Consider the following 13,814-nt stretch of genomic DNA (forward strand, 5'->3'; position numbering starts at 1 on the left):
CCTATACACAGTTCTTTTCTACCAGCAGCATTTCCTGTGTTAGATGCAATTCAGACAGTGCAGTGGTTAACTGTGAAGCTATCTCAACTGCAAGTTACACAGCTAATTCAGCTGTGGTCTGTATATGTAAAAGCAAGTTTCCATTATTGCTCTGTGTCATGTACTTAATATGTAATATATTGTGTAAATTTAGTTTACCCCCTTTCCTATAACTGACTTTTAGGGACTCAGTTTTCTGACATACGCAGTGATACAAGATGCTACACATGTTAGATACAAGGCTAGGTATATCTTGCACTATCAGGAGTTCTTCTGCCCATCTCTCTTTGAAATTAAACATTGTGAAGCCCCCAGAGCATTTAACTAAAACCCGGGACTTAGTAAAACTATTGCTGGAATCACACCCAACGTTAGCATTATGGCCCTTCCAACAAACAAACAAACAAACAAAAATAAAGTATATAAGGCCCTCTCAGAGGAGATAGCATTGGGAACCAACTTTGTGATTAAGCAACATAGTGTAGGTTAAATAACAGCAGTGATTTGGGGGGGAGGGGCAGTGATTTATTCTATAAAGGTTTTTGAACTTGGTTTTTTCACAACAAGGTTTTTTCAGGTACAGAAGTTGCTGGTTGGAGAAAGTCTACACAGAGAAACCTTGCGGTGTAAGAGAAAGCAGCAACCGGTGGGAAACATTTAAAGTTTCCGGTTGTCCTGAGGTATTTTTCATTATTTAGGGAAAACACAATAGAAAGTGAAGGAGTACTTGTGGCACCTTAGAGACTAACCAATTTATTAGAGCATGAGCTTTCGTGAGCTACAGCTCACTTCATCAGATGCATCCGATGAAGTGAGCTGTAGCTCACGAAAATTTATGCTCAAGTAAATTGGTCAGTCTCTAAGGTGCCACAAGTACTCCTTTTCTTTTTGCGAATACAGACTAACACGGCTGTTACTCTGAAACCTGACAATAGAAAGTGAAACTGAGAGAGCACCTCACCGTATTGGAGCGTAGCTTAGCGATGTGCAGTTAACACCTATCCGTCCCTATGGAATGAGAAACGAGGAGGAAGGAGAATGAGAGGGACTTGAAGAAGGCAGTAGAACATGGAAGGGAAAGCAGATGAGAGGCAGAAGAGGGGACATCATGTGTCATCCCACCAAACTGGGCCACATGGCCCTACAATAACGTGATCAAAAAGAGGCTTTTATAGTGTTGAAATCTCTCTCAGGGCTGCAAGGAGAGTCCCCTAGAGAGGTGACTTTTTTCCCTGTTGTGAGGCTAGATGTTAAATCCAATTCCCACTACAAGACTGGTAGCGGAGGTGCCTCTTTCCAGTGTCTCAGTAAAACTCTTCTGTGTAAGATGAGAGCTATGAGGACACATTTTTAGGTTAGATGCTAGAGAGGCAGCATCACTGAGAGAGAAAAGAGGCGTTTCCGTGGTGTGAGAGCAAATGGTTACCTCCACTGGGAGACGTCACAAGGTGAGTCAGAAGGACACGTAACAGTGAAGCAAATGAGTGGCTATATCTCCAGAAGTTTGCTAGTTCTGTGACTTCGTGGCATTTGTCAAGTTTGGAAGACTGGAGAGCAAAATTGAATCTCTCAGTAACAAACAAAATCAATACAGTTTGGTGAACTACGATAAAGAGTATATCTGGCTTTTAAAAACAACACCAAAGAGACGGGAAGCACAGCTGACTTAGAAGGTCAATTCAAGATTATAACTGAAAAAAGAAAGCACTTGAAAACAGGGTTGAGGCCAGGGTGCTCCCTCTCATGAACAGTTCCTGATTTGGGTGCTGGACTTCTGGTTGGGACCATGAGAAGCACCAGAACTCCAACAAGAATCCTAACTAGAAACGAGGAGTGTCAGGCGTCACTTTGATTTTGACCTTCTGGGTTCACTCAGGACCCAAAATGTCTATTCCAATCCAATACCATTAAACCATCTGTTGAGCTCTCCGGTTACAAATGAATCAGAGATCTTATTCTGTGAAGGTGCCACGTCTGATACGATATCCCTGTTTTTTTTAATTGACCCTGATTACTTTAGAGTAAGTATCAGAGCAAGTTTATTAGGCAGGACATAGATGAAAGATTCCTTCCTAATCACATTGCTAATTATACAGCCTTTTAAATAGGAACCCGTACCAGCATTATAGTTTTAAAATATTCTGAACATATTGATTCCTGAAGGAACGTACTGCACATGCCATGTTGGTTGTCTCTTGCCCTTTCGTAGGTGAAAAATGAATGGTTTTTCATGTTAGCAAGGCTGACCCCTTTTGTGGGGGGAAGCGAGTTGCATTATGCCTCTCTCAAATTCATTCTGCATCATAATGCCCATGTATATGGTAGCTCCCTACAGAGCCTCTCAACCTCACTCCAGAGTTGAATACATGGTCACTATAGAGCAACTGGAGTCACTCCTGGAGCAATCCCAGATCCTGCTGGCCAGGGAGGGATGGATCCAGTTTGCCTCCGATTTGAATATCCCAGGCAGTAACATGTGGCACTTCCATCAGACTACTGGAGCAGTCTCTGATTATAAATCCTTCTAACCCAGAGATCTTTACCCATGCTTACCTCATTTTACACTACCATGGAAAGCAAGGGGTTTCCCAGTGAAAATTAACATGAGAGATTGTGCTCACATTTTATACTGGTGTAAAACCAGGCTAGTTCTGTTCACACTGGTGTAACAGAGGGCTGCGTCTGTGCCATAAAGAACTGTCATCTTTGCACTTGCAATTAGTTATGCAGGCACATTTTTAAAACATTTCCTCCCTTTGAATAAACTGGAGGTCTGGTAGAAAGTGTACAGTATATTGACATTAACAAATGTCAGTGTGGTTTTAGGCTGGGAAAAAATAAACCGTGCAAAAGGGAATATGCATTGAGCATTAGGGCTCCTAATTAGCTATTATAGGATTCCATTAATCTCTTCCATTGACTAGAAGAGTTATGGTCTCTGAGGCTCATTTGTCTTAAGATGGAAGAGAAGCATAACCATAGCCTCGTGACTGAAGATACCTGCAAGAAAAAAGAACTTCTCATGTATCCAGTTACATTAGTATGTTTTGTTTGAAAAGGTTTAAGGAAAGATTCTTCAGATTAGACAGTCACCATCAGAGCAAATGCCTTCAGAGAACAATGTGCCATGTTAGTACAGTATGTGTTTTAGCACAGATCTCCCAAGCCACGTGTGGCCAAAAACACACCCTCCCCAACTAGGTTAATTCATGCTCCTGACTAGGAGGTTTTGGGGGCACTACAGATGGGCGAAATATGGCCCTACGTTACATTAATTTGTGCCAGCTCCATTTAAGAAGAGAGCCAGAAATCAGAAGGATACCTTCTAGCACACGGCATCAAATTTAGATAATGTACCTGAAGGCCTTGCCAAACTACTCCATGTCAGGTTAAATATCTTTAGTATCACGGCTGTCTTTTGTATGTCAGGGAGAATGAAGGTGTATTTATGGACTGGGAAGAAGGATTCTGGATTCAGTTTGCCTATCTTGTCTATTTAGCCTGCCTTATGAGAGAAGACTTAAGGAGCTTGGCTTGTTTAGCCTAACAAAACAAAGGCCAAGGGGAGCTATGATTGCTCTTATAAATATGTCAGAGGGCTAAACACCAGGGAGGGAGAGAAGTTAAGGGCCGAGGCTGGCACAAGAACAAATGGATATAAACTACCCATCAACAAGTTTAGGCTTGAAATTAGACGAAGGTTTCTAACCATCAGAGTGGTGAAGTTCTGGAACAGCCTTCCAAGGGGAATAGTGGGGCAAAAAACATAGTTTGTTTCAAGACAGAGCTCAATAAGTTCATTGACGGGATAGTTGACAAGGGTTCCTGCAATGACATATGGCCATTGGAAAATATCTCCAACAGCCAAGGAGGGCTCTGAGTTACTACAGAGAATTCTTTCCCACATGTCTGACTGCTGGGTCTCACCCACATGCTCAGGGTCTAACTGATCATCATATTTGGGGTTGAGAAGGAATTTTCCCCGGGACAGATTGGCAGAGACCCTGTGAGGAGTTTCACCTTCCTCTGCAGCATGGGGCATGGGTCACTTGCTGGTCTGAGCTAGAGTAAATGGTGGATTCTCTGTAACTTGATGACTTTAAATCAAGATTTGCGGACTTCAGTAACTCAGCCAGAGGTTCGCAAAAAGAAAAGGAGTACTTGTGGCACCTTAGAGACTAACCAATTTATTTGAGCATAAGCTTTCATGAGCTACAGCTCACTTCATTGGATGCTGTAGCTCATGAAAACTTATGCTCAAATAAATTGGTTAGTCTCTAAGGTGCCACAAGTACTCCTTTTCTTTTTGCGAATACAGACTAACACGGCTGTTACTCTGAAATCAGCCAGAGATTATGGGTCTGTTCTGTGGGTAGATGGGGTTCTTGACCTGCAATGTGCAGGAGATCAGACTAGATGATCATAACGGTCCCTTCTGGCCTTTAAGTCTGAGTCTCTTACTATGCGTCTGTACGGTGCCTAGCACAGAGGTGTTAAACACCTGGCCCATGCCAGATCCAGCCCACTCCATGTATTTATGAACCCTCCCCCTCTTCCATGGCATATTCAGATTCTATAGAATCTAACCCTTTGTTTTATTTTATTAAGTTTCTAACCTTCATGGCGGAGAAGTTAGGCTTTCAAATGCTAAGCACGTGCAACGGTTACAGTGCTGTTTTCTTGAGTCTGCAGGCAGGCGGAAACAGTAGCTCTGGAAGTGTGAACTCCCCCCTCCCCCATTATTCTCATTGTGATGTTCATCTGCGTCACATCAGCATTATTAACTATTTCATTGCTGATCGTTTTATCAAATAGGATGGGAAACTGGGTGGGGGTGAAGCCCATGGAGGGACTTGGGAGTTGCTATAGTAGAGAACACACAGAGGGAAGAGAGGAGGAGAGAGACAACAAGAGGGAAGGAGGAAAGAGTCAGAGAAAGCTGCATGGAGAAGGAAGAAAAAGAAAGAGCAGAATTAGTTGTGGTTCTAAAGGTGAGGATACTTTGTCACTGAGCAATAATGATAGCTAACAGCTTAGTTAACACATAATGACCATATTCTGTCCTTGATCTTTGGTACCAAATGCTCATTGAAATCCGTGGGAATTCAGAAGATGGAAGGGAGTTTGTCATCCTAAATGTATGCCAGGGCAACGACCATAATTAAAAATGGAGTTTCTGCAAAATTTAATTTGACACCCTGATCTGATGCAGTGGGCCCCTGATCTCAGCTCAGTCTCTGGGCTCTAGTACAGGACAAATAAATAATAACAGCATTTTCCCTGTGATTTTTGTATTATGTGAAATCCTTAATACAGCACCGGCTGTTTTCTCGGCAGCTCGGGACGTACTTTACTTTGCAGGAGTGGGAAGATTTTTTTACATACTGTTGGCACTACTGTCCCTGTGATCCCTGAATTCCTGAATGTCTTGGCTGTAGAAACATAAATGTATCTTAATGAAATACTATTATATTCTAATATTATAATATACCATTGTTGGTATTTAAATATTGTAAATTGCTCGCAATATTCTAAGGCCTTTTGCTAAAATGATCGTACTCTTATCAAATGTTCTCAATGTTCGAAATTCCCAGGATGAGGTGATCAGATTATAAATACATTTTAAACAATTGCCCCTGTTAATAAAATAGAAGAAAGAGAATATTTTCCTCTCAGGCTGATTCAAATTTGAAAATGTCAGTGGATGCAAAAAGCTCCCCCAAAGCCTTACTTGAGAAAATGGAGGCAGAGAAGTAATGACACGGTCATTAGTAACTGCCATCAACCAGAGAAAAATCAGGTTTTCAGGGTTGGATCTATAAAATTCTTGCCAAAGTAGAACCTCATTTACGCATACTGTATATTGGTACCCTGTGCTAAAAAAAGCATAGGTGATTGCTTCGTGGTTTAGTAGTTTGCCAGAGATCTTTCACTCCGAATATAGTAAATGTTACATGTCTCTTTGTTTATCTTAAAATTTTGCTGAATACCGATAGCAATATTTGGATTTTTTTCCATCGTAACACAGATATTTTTGAAAAGCAGGAGAATGTAGAAAATACTGCAGCTGTAGCAAAAAACCATATGGGAGAAAAAACACATCACAGGTACCTGAAGTGAACATAAGCCACATGTAATCTTCAGAAGGACATTAGATAAAATACATAAATGTCTAATAATGCCTTGAATGATGCAATCAAACATCGGGCAATACGTTATTGCACATGCTGAAAATAATCACACTTGTGTTGCTCTGCATTACATTTTCAAAATGCCAATTTGCAAGCATTAACTAATTACGCCCTGAAAGCACAGGGATTTTACCAATTGAAGTGGTGAATGTACCAACATTGAGACCCCAGAAATACGAGGGCTTGTCTCCATGAACAGAGCAGCTGGGCTGTAAATCTGTAGAGTCACACACTGTTTGTGCATGTGGACCCTGCTACCACACGCACAAACTCCCAGTGTGCTTTGATTGAGGCTACATCTATGCTACGGCACTTACAACGTCACAGCTGCATTGGCATAGCTTGTCCTTGTGGTGGAGACAGGAGGGAGCTCTCCCGTTACTAACTCCTGCCTCCATGAGAGGTGGTAGCTATGTCAGCAAGAGAAGCTGTCTACACCAGCATTTAGGTAAGTGTAACTTACATCACTCAGCGGTGTGGATTAGTCACACCCCTGAGCGACGTAAATTATACCAAAGTAACCTGTAGTGTAGACAAAGTCTTACTCCACTCTGAAATAGGATTAGGTCAATGCACATTAGAGAGCTTTTAGCTCAAGGTAGCAGGTTCCACACAGGTACTCAGACCTTATCTGCGCTACCGGTTACTTTGGTATAATTTACGTCGCTCGGGGGTGTGAATAATCCGCACCGCTGAGTGACGTAAGTTACACCGAACTAAGTGCCGGTGTAGCTTGCACTGTGTTGGTGGGAATGTAGCTACTCCCTCTCGCAGAGGCAGGAGTCATTGAGCCAATGGGAGCGCTCTTTCCCGTCGGCTCAGAGTATCTCCCCCCGGAAGCATTACAGCGCACAGCTGCATCGTGCTGTAGTGTAGATGTAGCCTCAATGTGCTGCAGATTTACAGCCAGTTTGCCGCGCGCTAATTGTTCCTCAAGACAAGCCCTGCCTGTGGAGGGTACCCCTACAGCCCAGTCTTACCAGGACTGTCCTGGTTTTTGATGATGTCTTGATTTCCGAGGAACTTCTTTCAGGAAATGTCCTGGGGTTTTTATTGCATCAGTCAAGACCTTTGGTTTCTTCATCATTCAAAGGGTTCATGATTTATTGCCGTACTGAATAGAAATTGTTCTGTGGTTAGCAGTCCGGTGGGGTGACTGTGCCATGTTAGGAACAGTGTTTGGAGTGAAGAGAAAACTCAAATGACACTGCCTCAGCTGGTCTTTTGCTCCAAGTGAATGTTAATGATGCTCGTATAGTATTTCATTACAGATTCACTGGGATACTACTGTACTGTAAATTAAAAAGGAGAAATTCCTCCACTCCGGGAAATACACCTGTGTCACTGCTGAGTCAGGAGCTGTCAGCAGTGGTACAAGGGCCATTTTTTAACGTATACTTTGTCTTTTGTGTGGCGATTCTGTGACTCTTAAAGAATGTGTGGCCACAAAAGTGCTCCAGGGTTCGATGGTCTCCTTATCTGAGAACTCACAGCTACTTTTATTTTTAAAATACCCCCAATTAAAATACTCCCAAAAGTATAATTGACAAAATGGTACTGTAACTTTGGGCTAAAGGATAGCTCTGAAAAAATGCATTACAAGGCCAAAAACACTACTCATATTTGTAATATCTAGGATTAAGTATGTTGTGTGAACAGTTGCACCCAGATATCGGTAACAGATATGCTAGGATTTCTTGTAAGTATATACAGTACAAACCATGCCACTCGAGAACTCCAATAAAGCACATGTAAAATATTCTATGACCTGAGGTTGAAGATGGAGTTATGGATCTCACAGTCTCAGATATGAAACATATCAGGCATATTTACAGAAAAAACATGGCCTAGCAACTCTGAATATCTTTCTCTTCCTACAGATGATATGGAAGCCATTCCTGTCAAACAGTTTGTTAAACATATCAGTGAGCTCTATTCTAATAACCAACATGGCTTCTCAGAAGACTTTGAGGTAAGTTTCATTAACCTTTAAAGAAATAGCCTTTTCCTAGCATAACTAAACATTCTGTGTACTCACAGTAAGGGACAAGCTGTAGTTTATTCCAGTCACAATGGGCCAGGGTTTGCTACCATCGCTCACACTAAATAATACCTTACTTCTTGAATTGCCCAGGAAGAGTAAGGTACGATTCCGGGTGAGCTAGGGTGGTAGAATCTGCCCCTTAGTAAGCAACGTTAAACAGGGACACGGAAATTGCTGTTCTTACCTGTTTATGTTGGGCCAGATCCCAAAGTCCTTATTCAGTTTTCTACTCACTCCTTACTCACAAAAACTCCCACTGGAGTCATTGGGCTTTTTGTCAGAGTGAAAAGTGAGTTAGGGCTTCCCGGTTGGCCCACAGTATTTATATTATGCGAATATTTTAAAATATCTAGACCAGATTCTGATTAGAGTTACACCAGTGTAAATCCGGAACACCTCCATCAGAGTGAAACTGAAATTAGAATACAGCCCTTTCTCTCTCGAAGTCCAGATACATGACACTTATGTATTCTACACCTAGTAACAAACAGGTTTTGGAGCTTAGCGATCAATAAGGGATTGAACCTGCAATTGTTACACATGCTGAGTAACATAGGTAGCCTCAGTGATGCCCATGGAACTACTCACAGGAGTAAGCCCTAGTGGGTGCGAGTAAGGGTTGTAGTCCCAGGCACTACTGAGTGAGAACAGTTATTCTGTAGCTAGCGTTAACAGGAGTTCCTTTCAATCAGTTCACAATTGAGGTTGGAAATATTGGCCCTTAAGAGGTATTTTCAGCTGAGAAATCTGGTCAATGGTATGCAGCTGTGGCATTTCCTCCATGGAGGGCACAGTGGGACCACACTGGGTGATATTCATCAGTATATGCCTATTTTAAACTGTTATGGATGGATCATAAAGACAGCTGTAGTTACAAACACAACAACGGAACAAAATTGGTGGTCTCATATCTAAAGCCTCGTCGCTGAATGCAATAAAGACAAGGCTATATGCAGGAATTGTCTTTTATGGGATCATTTAAAACATTTACTGCCTCTGTTTGGTTGCAGTCTGTGTGAGTGGCTGCATTGTCTGATACTCAGAAACTATTGTGTAAGTCATAGACATTTTGTATTCATGAGAACGGCAAATGGGTGAGGTGTTAAAGTGATTTAGTTCAATTGGCTGCTGGCTGGATGACTGAGCAGGAATATTGAGGCATTTAACAATGTTGATGGTATTCAGGACAAACATTTATCCTCCAGAGAGTAGAATTTGATCAGAATGATCAAATGCGACTCAGTCTTCTCAATTATTTATGAATTGAGCCCCCAGTGCTATTCATCACAGCTGGGTTTGACACCATTTAATTATTCAAAATAATCAGCTACACATCTGTAAACTTGATCTGACTTAATATGGGCTTTGCTTCAGCTGTCTCACAGTCATTGCTATTAACAAACGTTGGACAGCTTCCACCTGTGTTTTCGGCAGAGGAAAACACTGCGGTGTTAGCCCTTTTCTTCCCTTCGTACTGGAACTCCCCTCTGTGACTGCTGCCCCACGGTAGCTCGTCAGGAGAGAGAGCCAATTAGTTCTCTTCTTGGGAGTTCACAGTCTCCTATGAAGGGAATTAATTTTCTTTGTGGAGTACTTACTCCCTAGGCCAAATCCTGCTCTCTGCCCTGGTGTATATCTGGAGTAATTCCTTTAAAGTCAGTATAGTTACTCCAAATTTATACTGATGTAAGAGAGAACAGAATTTGGCCCAGGTTTCCTTAAGAACAAGTAAAAATGGAATCTCTTCTCCTGAAAGAGAGGTGGAATGATCATCTTGAAAAGATAATGGGTTGATGCAGTTGTGGCATAAGGTCCTTTTGTGGCATAAGGTCTCTTGTTGACTCATGAAGGGACCTGATTCTCCTTAGACATCAGTGGAATTGCTCGTGATTTACACTGGTGTGAGAGGATAAGGAGGGTGGGGTGGTTCGATAAGAACACAGGGTAATATTTTCAGAAGCACCTAAGTGACTTAGAAGTCTTAAGTCCCATTTTCAGAAGTGGCTTTGTGTCTTAGGAGCCTATATCTCATTGACAGTCAGAGTGATTCAGCCTCCTTAGTGTCTAAGTCATGTCTAAACATGGGACTCATGTTCTTAAGTCACTTAGGTGTTTTTGAAAACTTTACCTTCTGCTGGAAAATGAAATTGGAAAAAGAGAAAACAGGAGCCTGGACTCTGAAATAGTTGTACCCCGCACAGGAAAAAGAGTAAGTTTTGCAAAGAGAGACAGCCCTCTTCGTGGATGGGGACATTTGAGTGTGAGAGGAGGTCCCGGAGTAGCTTCAAAAATTCTGCAGTAGGAAGTTTTTCCCCTTTGTGTCTTTGTGAAATAAACTGAAGAGGGAAATGAGCATGCTGGGAACACTTGAGGTCCGCCCTGTGTAGAAGGCACAAGTTGTGTTATGTTTGATTAATCTTTTTGGTATAAATCCTCTCCTGTGTTTTTGGGAGCTTGCCTTGAGTTGTATTGGGAGCTTCCTTATATGAGGAGCATTCCTTTGGAAGCAAAGTGTCCCAATACTCAAAATTGCCTCTCTCTTAAAATGAGCTGTAATTACATTGAAATATTTTGTGAATATGCTTGGGGAGCATTTTATGTGAAAGAAGAAAAGGACTTTGAACTCACAAGCTTCCCTGGAAGGTAGATCCAAAGTACATCCATATTCCCAACAGGGAATCATACTGCAAGTCGACGCTTTATTGTCTAGTTAGCTAGTCTTTCTTACGTAGAGAGAATGGTTAAGGTTAACCTTGAGAACAATAAATTTATTATTTTTGAAGTAACTAGAAATTAAAGTCCAGAATCTGATTGACCAACAAAACAGCCTTTTAAACTGATGCCCACAGTGGATGGTTGTCCATGGTGCTTTCTGAACCTCCTCTTGAACTTTCTAAAGTAGGATTTCTGGTCTTGCTCCAATTCTGAAGAATATAAATGAATAAAATTCCTGTGAAATCCAATGGGATGCAAAGCCCTTGTTGCATTGCTACTTAAGAAACCGCTCCAGCACCTTTTCCCTATGGCACAGACGTCCTAGATTGCATCTGGTCCATTGTGTCTACACTGCATCTTTGGAGTAGGATTTGGGTGCCCCATACCCCATGTACCTTGCAGCAATGCTCTGTGGTATGCTGCCAGGGATTTTGGGAGGTGCTTCTGCAAGTATGTAAATCAGCAGGCCATTCCAGCCCACTCGGGGGTGGGGGGAAAAAGGAGCCCAATCAGACTCTCTGGGGTGTTGCTGGATTTGGCCCTGAGAGCTCCTGTATATATGAGGCAATAGATAGCTCTCTGCCTCCTCCTAGAGTGAAGCTCCTTCTCCCACAAGGGACCTTCTCTTTCTATCCTCAGTTGGGCCTATTACTAGAGTAAGACAGTGAGTTTTGTTAGCATAGCTGTGTCCTTTGGCTCTAAGAAAGGGATATTAGATCAGGAAGTCTCCAAAGAGCCAGCTATGAATTTTTATAGCATAATACACTATTTGGATTTCCTAGATAATTTTATTTGCCACCTCCAGTTCTTTAGTGGGTGGGTCAGCCCTGCTGCTGGAAAGATTAGATTGGGTAAATGTAAACTTCTCAGGCCTGTCTGCTGCCGGTAGACACATGGGGATGGTGATTCACTGCCAATTTGGAGTCTGAGCAGGCCAGCTGAACTGAAGGCAGCCTGTCCACCTCCCTCGCCACATAAATTGAAAATATCTTTATGCTCTAGTGACACCTTCTCAGAAAGCTCTGAAACATAAGAAAACAGCATAAATCCATATCTTTTGAGATGTGGCACAGATCTGCTAACTTTGTCCTTGCAGCTGTTGCAGTTTGGGTGTCACTGAATCTTTATTATACGGTGATCCATAATGTTTCTGAAGAGCTCTGTTGAAGATTGAGAAATCCCTGTGTTCCCAAACTTTTCCTGATGTCAATGGGAGTTAGACACCTAACTGTCTTTGAGGATCTGGCCCTAAGGCCTAGTCTACACTAGAAGAGGTTTGCCAGGATAACTATGCTAGGATAATTGTATCGGCACACCCTCCTATCGTAGACACAGCCAAAGACAGGATTTTGCTGGTAGACTTGCATCGACGCTAGGGCTTTTGCCAGTATAAAAATGTCATTAAAGAGAAAAAATCACACTCCTAACTAATATTTCTATACCAGCAAAAGTTTTAAGTGTAGACCTGGCCAAAAGCTGCTACAGTCAAGGATTAACATTTTAATATCCCAGTCTGTGCATTTCCATATTGTATTGATCTTCTTAGGGATAGACTGGAAAGACCAAAGATGCAGGTACTGTGATGCTACCTGATGGAGGAGAATCCATATTCCATCATAGACTCTTCCTGAAATCCAATATTCTCGTTACCTAGTTTGAATGTTTAACCCCAGGAAACAGTTTTTGTAAATTCACAAACAAAATTCAAGGGAAACAGTACAGAAGGGTAGCCCAAATCCTGGACTTTCTCTTACTAATTGTGTATATTATGGTAGCACCTGAACGCCTTGATCCAGATGAGGGCCCCATTGTGTTCAGCGCTGTACAAACAGGCGGGTTGACCTGCTCCTAAGAGCTCATGCGCTAATGAAAGAGAAAATGCAACAAGCAAATGTAACGAGACAGTGAATGTGAGGATGGTTGTCTCACTGCCTATTATCACTTCTATATTAGCTTGTGTAGTTTGTTTTGTCCCTGCTTCTGTATAGACTATCCCCAACCACCCCTCTGTCTAATGTTATTGAAGGATTTATACCTGTGCTAGATTCTTAAAACAGTCTATGCTATACCTATTGCTAGATTCTTGCAAGCTACTGTGTGAGTATCAATACGTCCTCTTAGCCTTTGCCGGGATAAGGCAGGACCCGCTGCAAGAATTACAAAAAGTTGGCAGACAAGAGTCCTATGATTTTGGGGCAATGATAAAAATGATCTTAGTGATGAATGAACTCGTTGCTTTCATCCTCAACATACCAAAATAATTTTCAAACATAACTACTGATCTTTTTTTATATATGCCTGTAAATAAAGCTCCTTTAATCTACTCACGTAGCCTCCCGATCGTTGTTCATATGCCTAAAAATCTCCTGATGATAGGAAGGCAACTGACCTGAAATAATGGGAGACATGTAATGCCCACAGAATTCAAGTCAAAAGACTGGGTTCACAATCAGCCATTCCAGTGAAACTTTTCGCTCATTAGTTCACGTTACCAGATATGTAGCGATTCGATTTTACGCTTAAATTTTGTGAAAATTCTTTGAGGTTAAAAAAACGAATCTGTAACTTGTTTCGGAAAGGCAATGAAAATGAGTCATTAAACCTTGGTATATTAATTCCCAATTAGTATTTGCGTGGACCACATAATTAAAAGCTAAACTAGCCATTATAGCACTGAATATAACATTTCTTACAGTAAGTAACGGTTGATTGAACCCAGATACTTTGGGTTCTTGAGTTGTCAATAAGTTAAAAAGGACACAACAAGAGAATTATCCATTGATCTTCAAACACTAGTGTGTTCTGAGACGTTAAACATCAAAGAC

At 41.7% G+C, this 13,814-nt stretch overlaps 1 protein-coding gene across 6 annotated transcripts in view; it reads left to right on the forward strand.

Annotated features, from left to right (window-relative positions):
- PTPRG (protein tyrosine phosphatase receptor type G) overlaps positions 1-13,814 on the forward strand; it is a 616,375-nt gene that overhangs the window by 567,039 nt on the left and 35,522 nt on the right. For all 6 annotated transcript variants that reach the window (XM_073350970.1, XM_073350965.1, XM_073350966.1 and 3 more), the window contains one exon: positions 8,111-8,202. In XM_073350970.1, the coding sequence (XP_073207071.1) occupies positions 8,111-8,202 (92 nt within the window). The remainder of the gene's footprint in view (positions 1-8,110; positions 8,203-13,814) is intronic.

Source organism: Lepidochelys kempii, chromosome 7 (assembly GCF_965140285.1).
Source record: "Lepidochelys kempii isolate rLepKem1 chromosome 7, rLepKem1.hap1, whole genome shotgun sequence".
Taxonomy (NCBI): Eukaryota; Metazoa; Chordata; order Testudines; family Cheloniidae; genus Lepidochelys; species Lepidochelys kempii.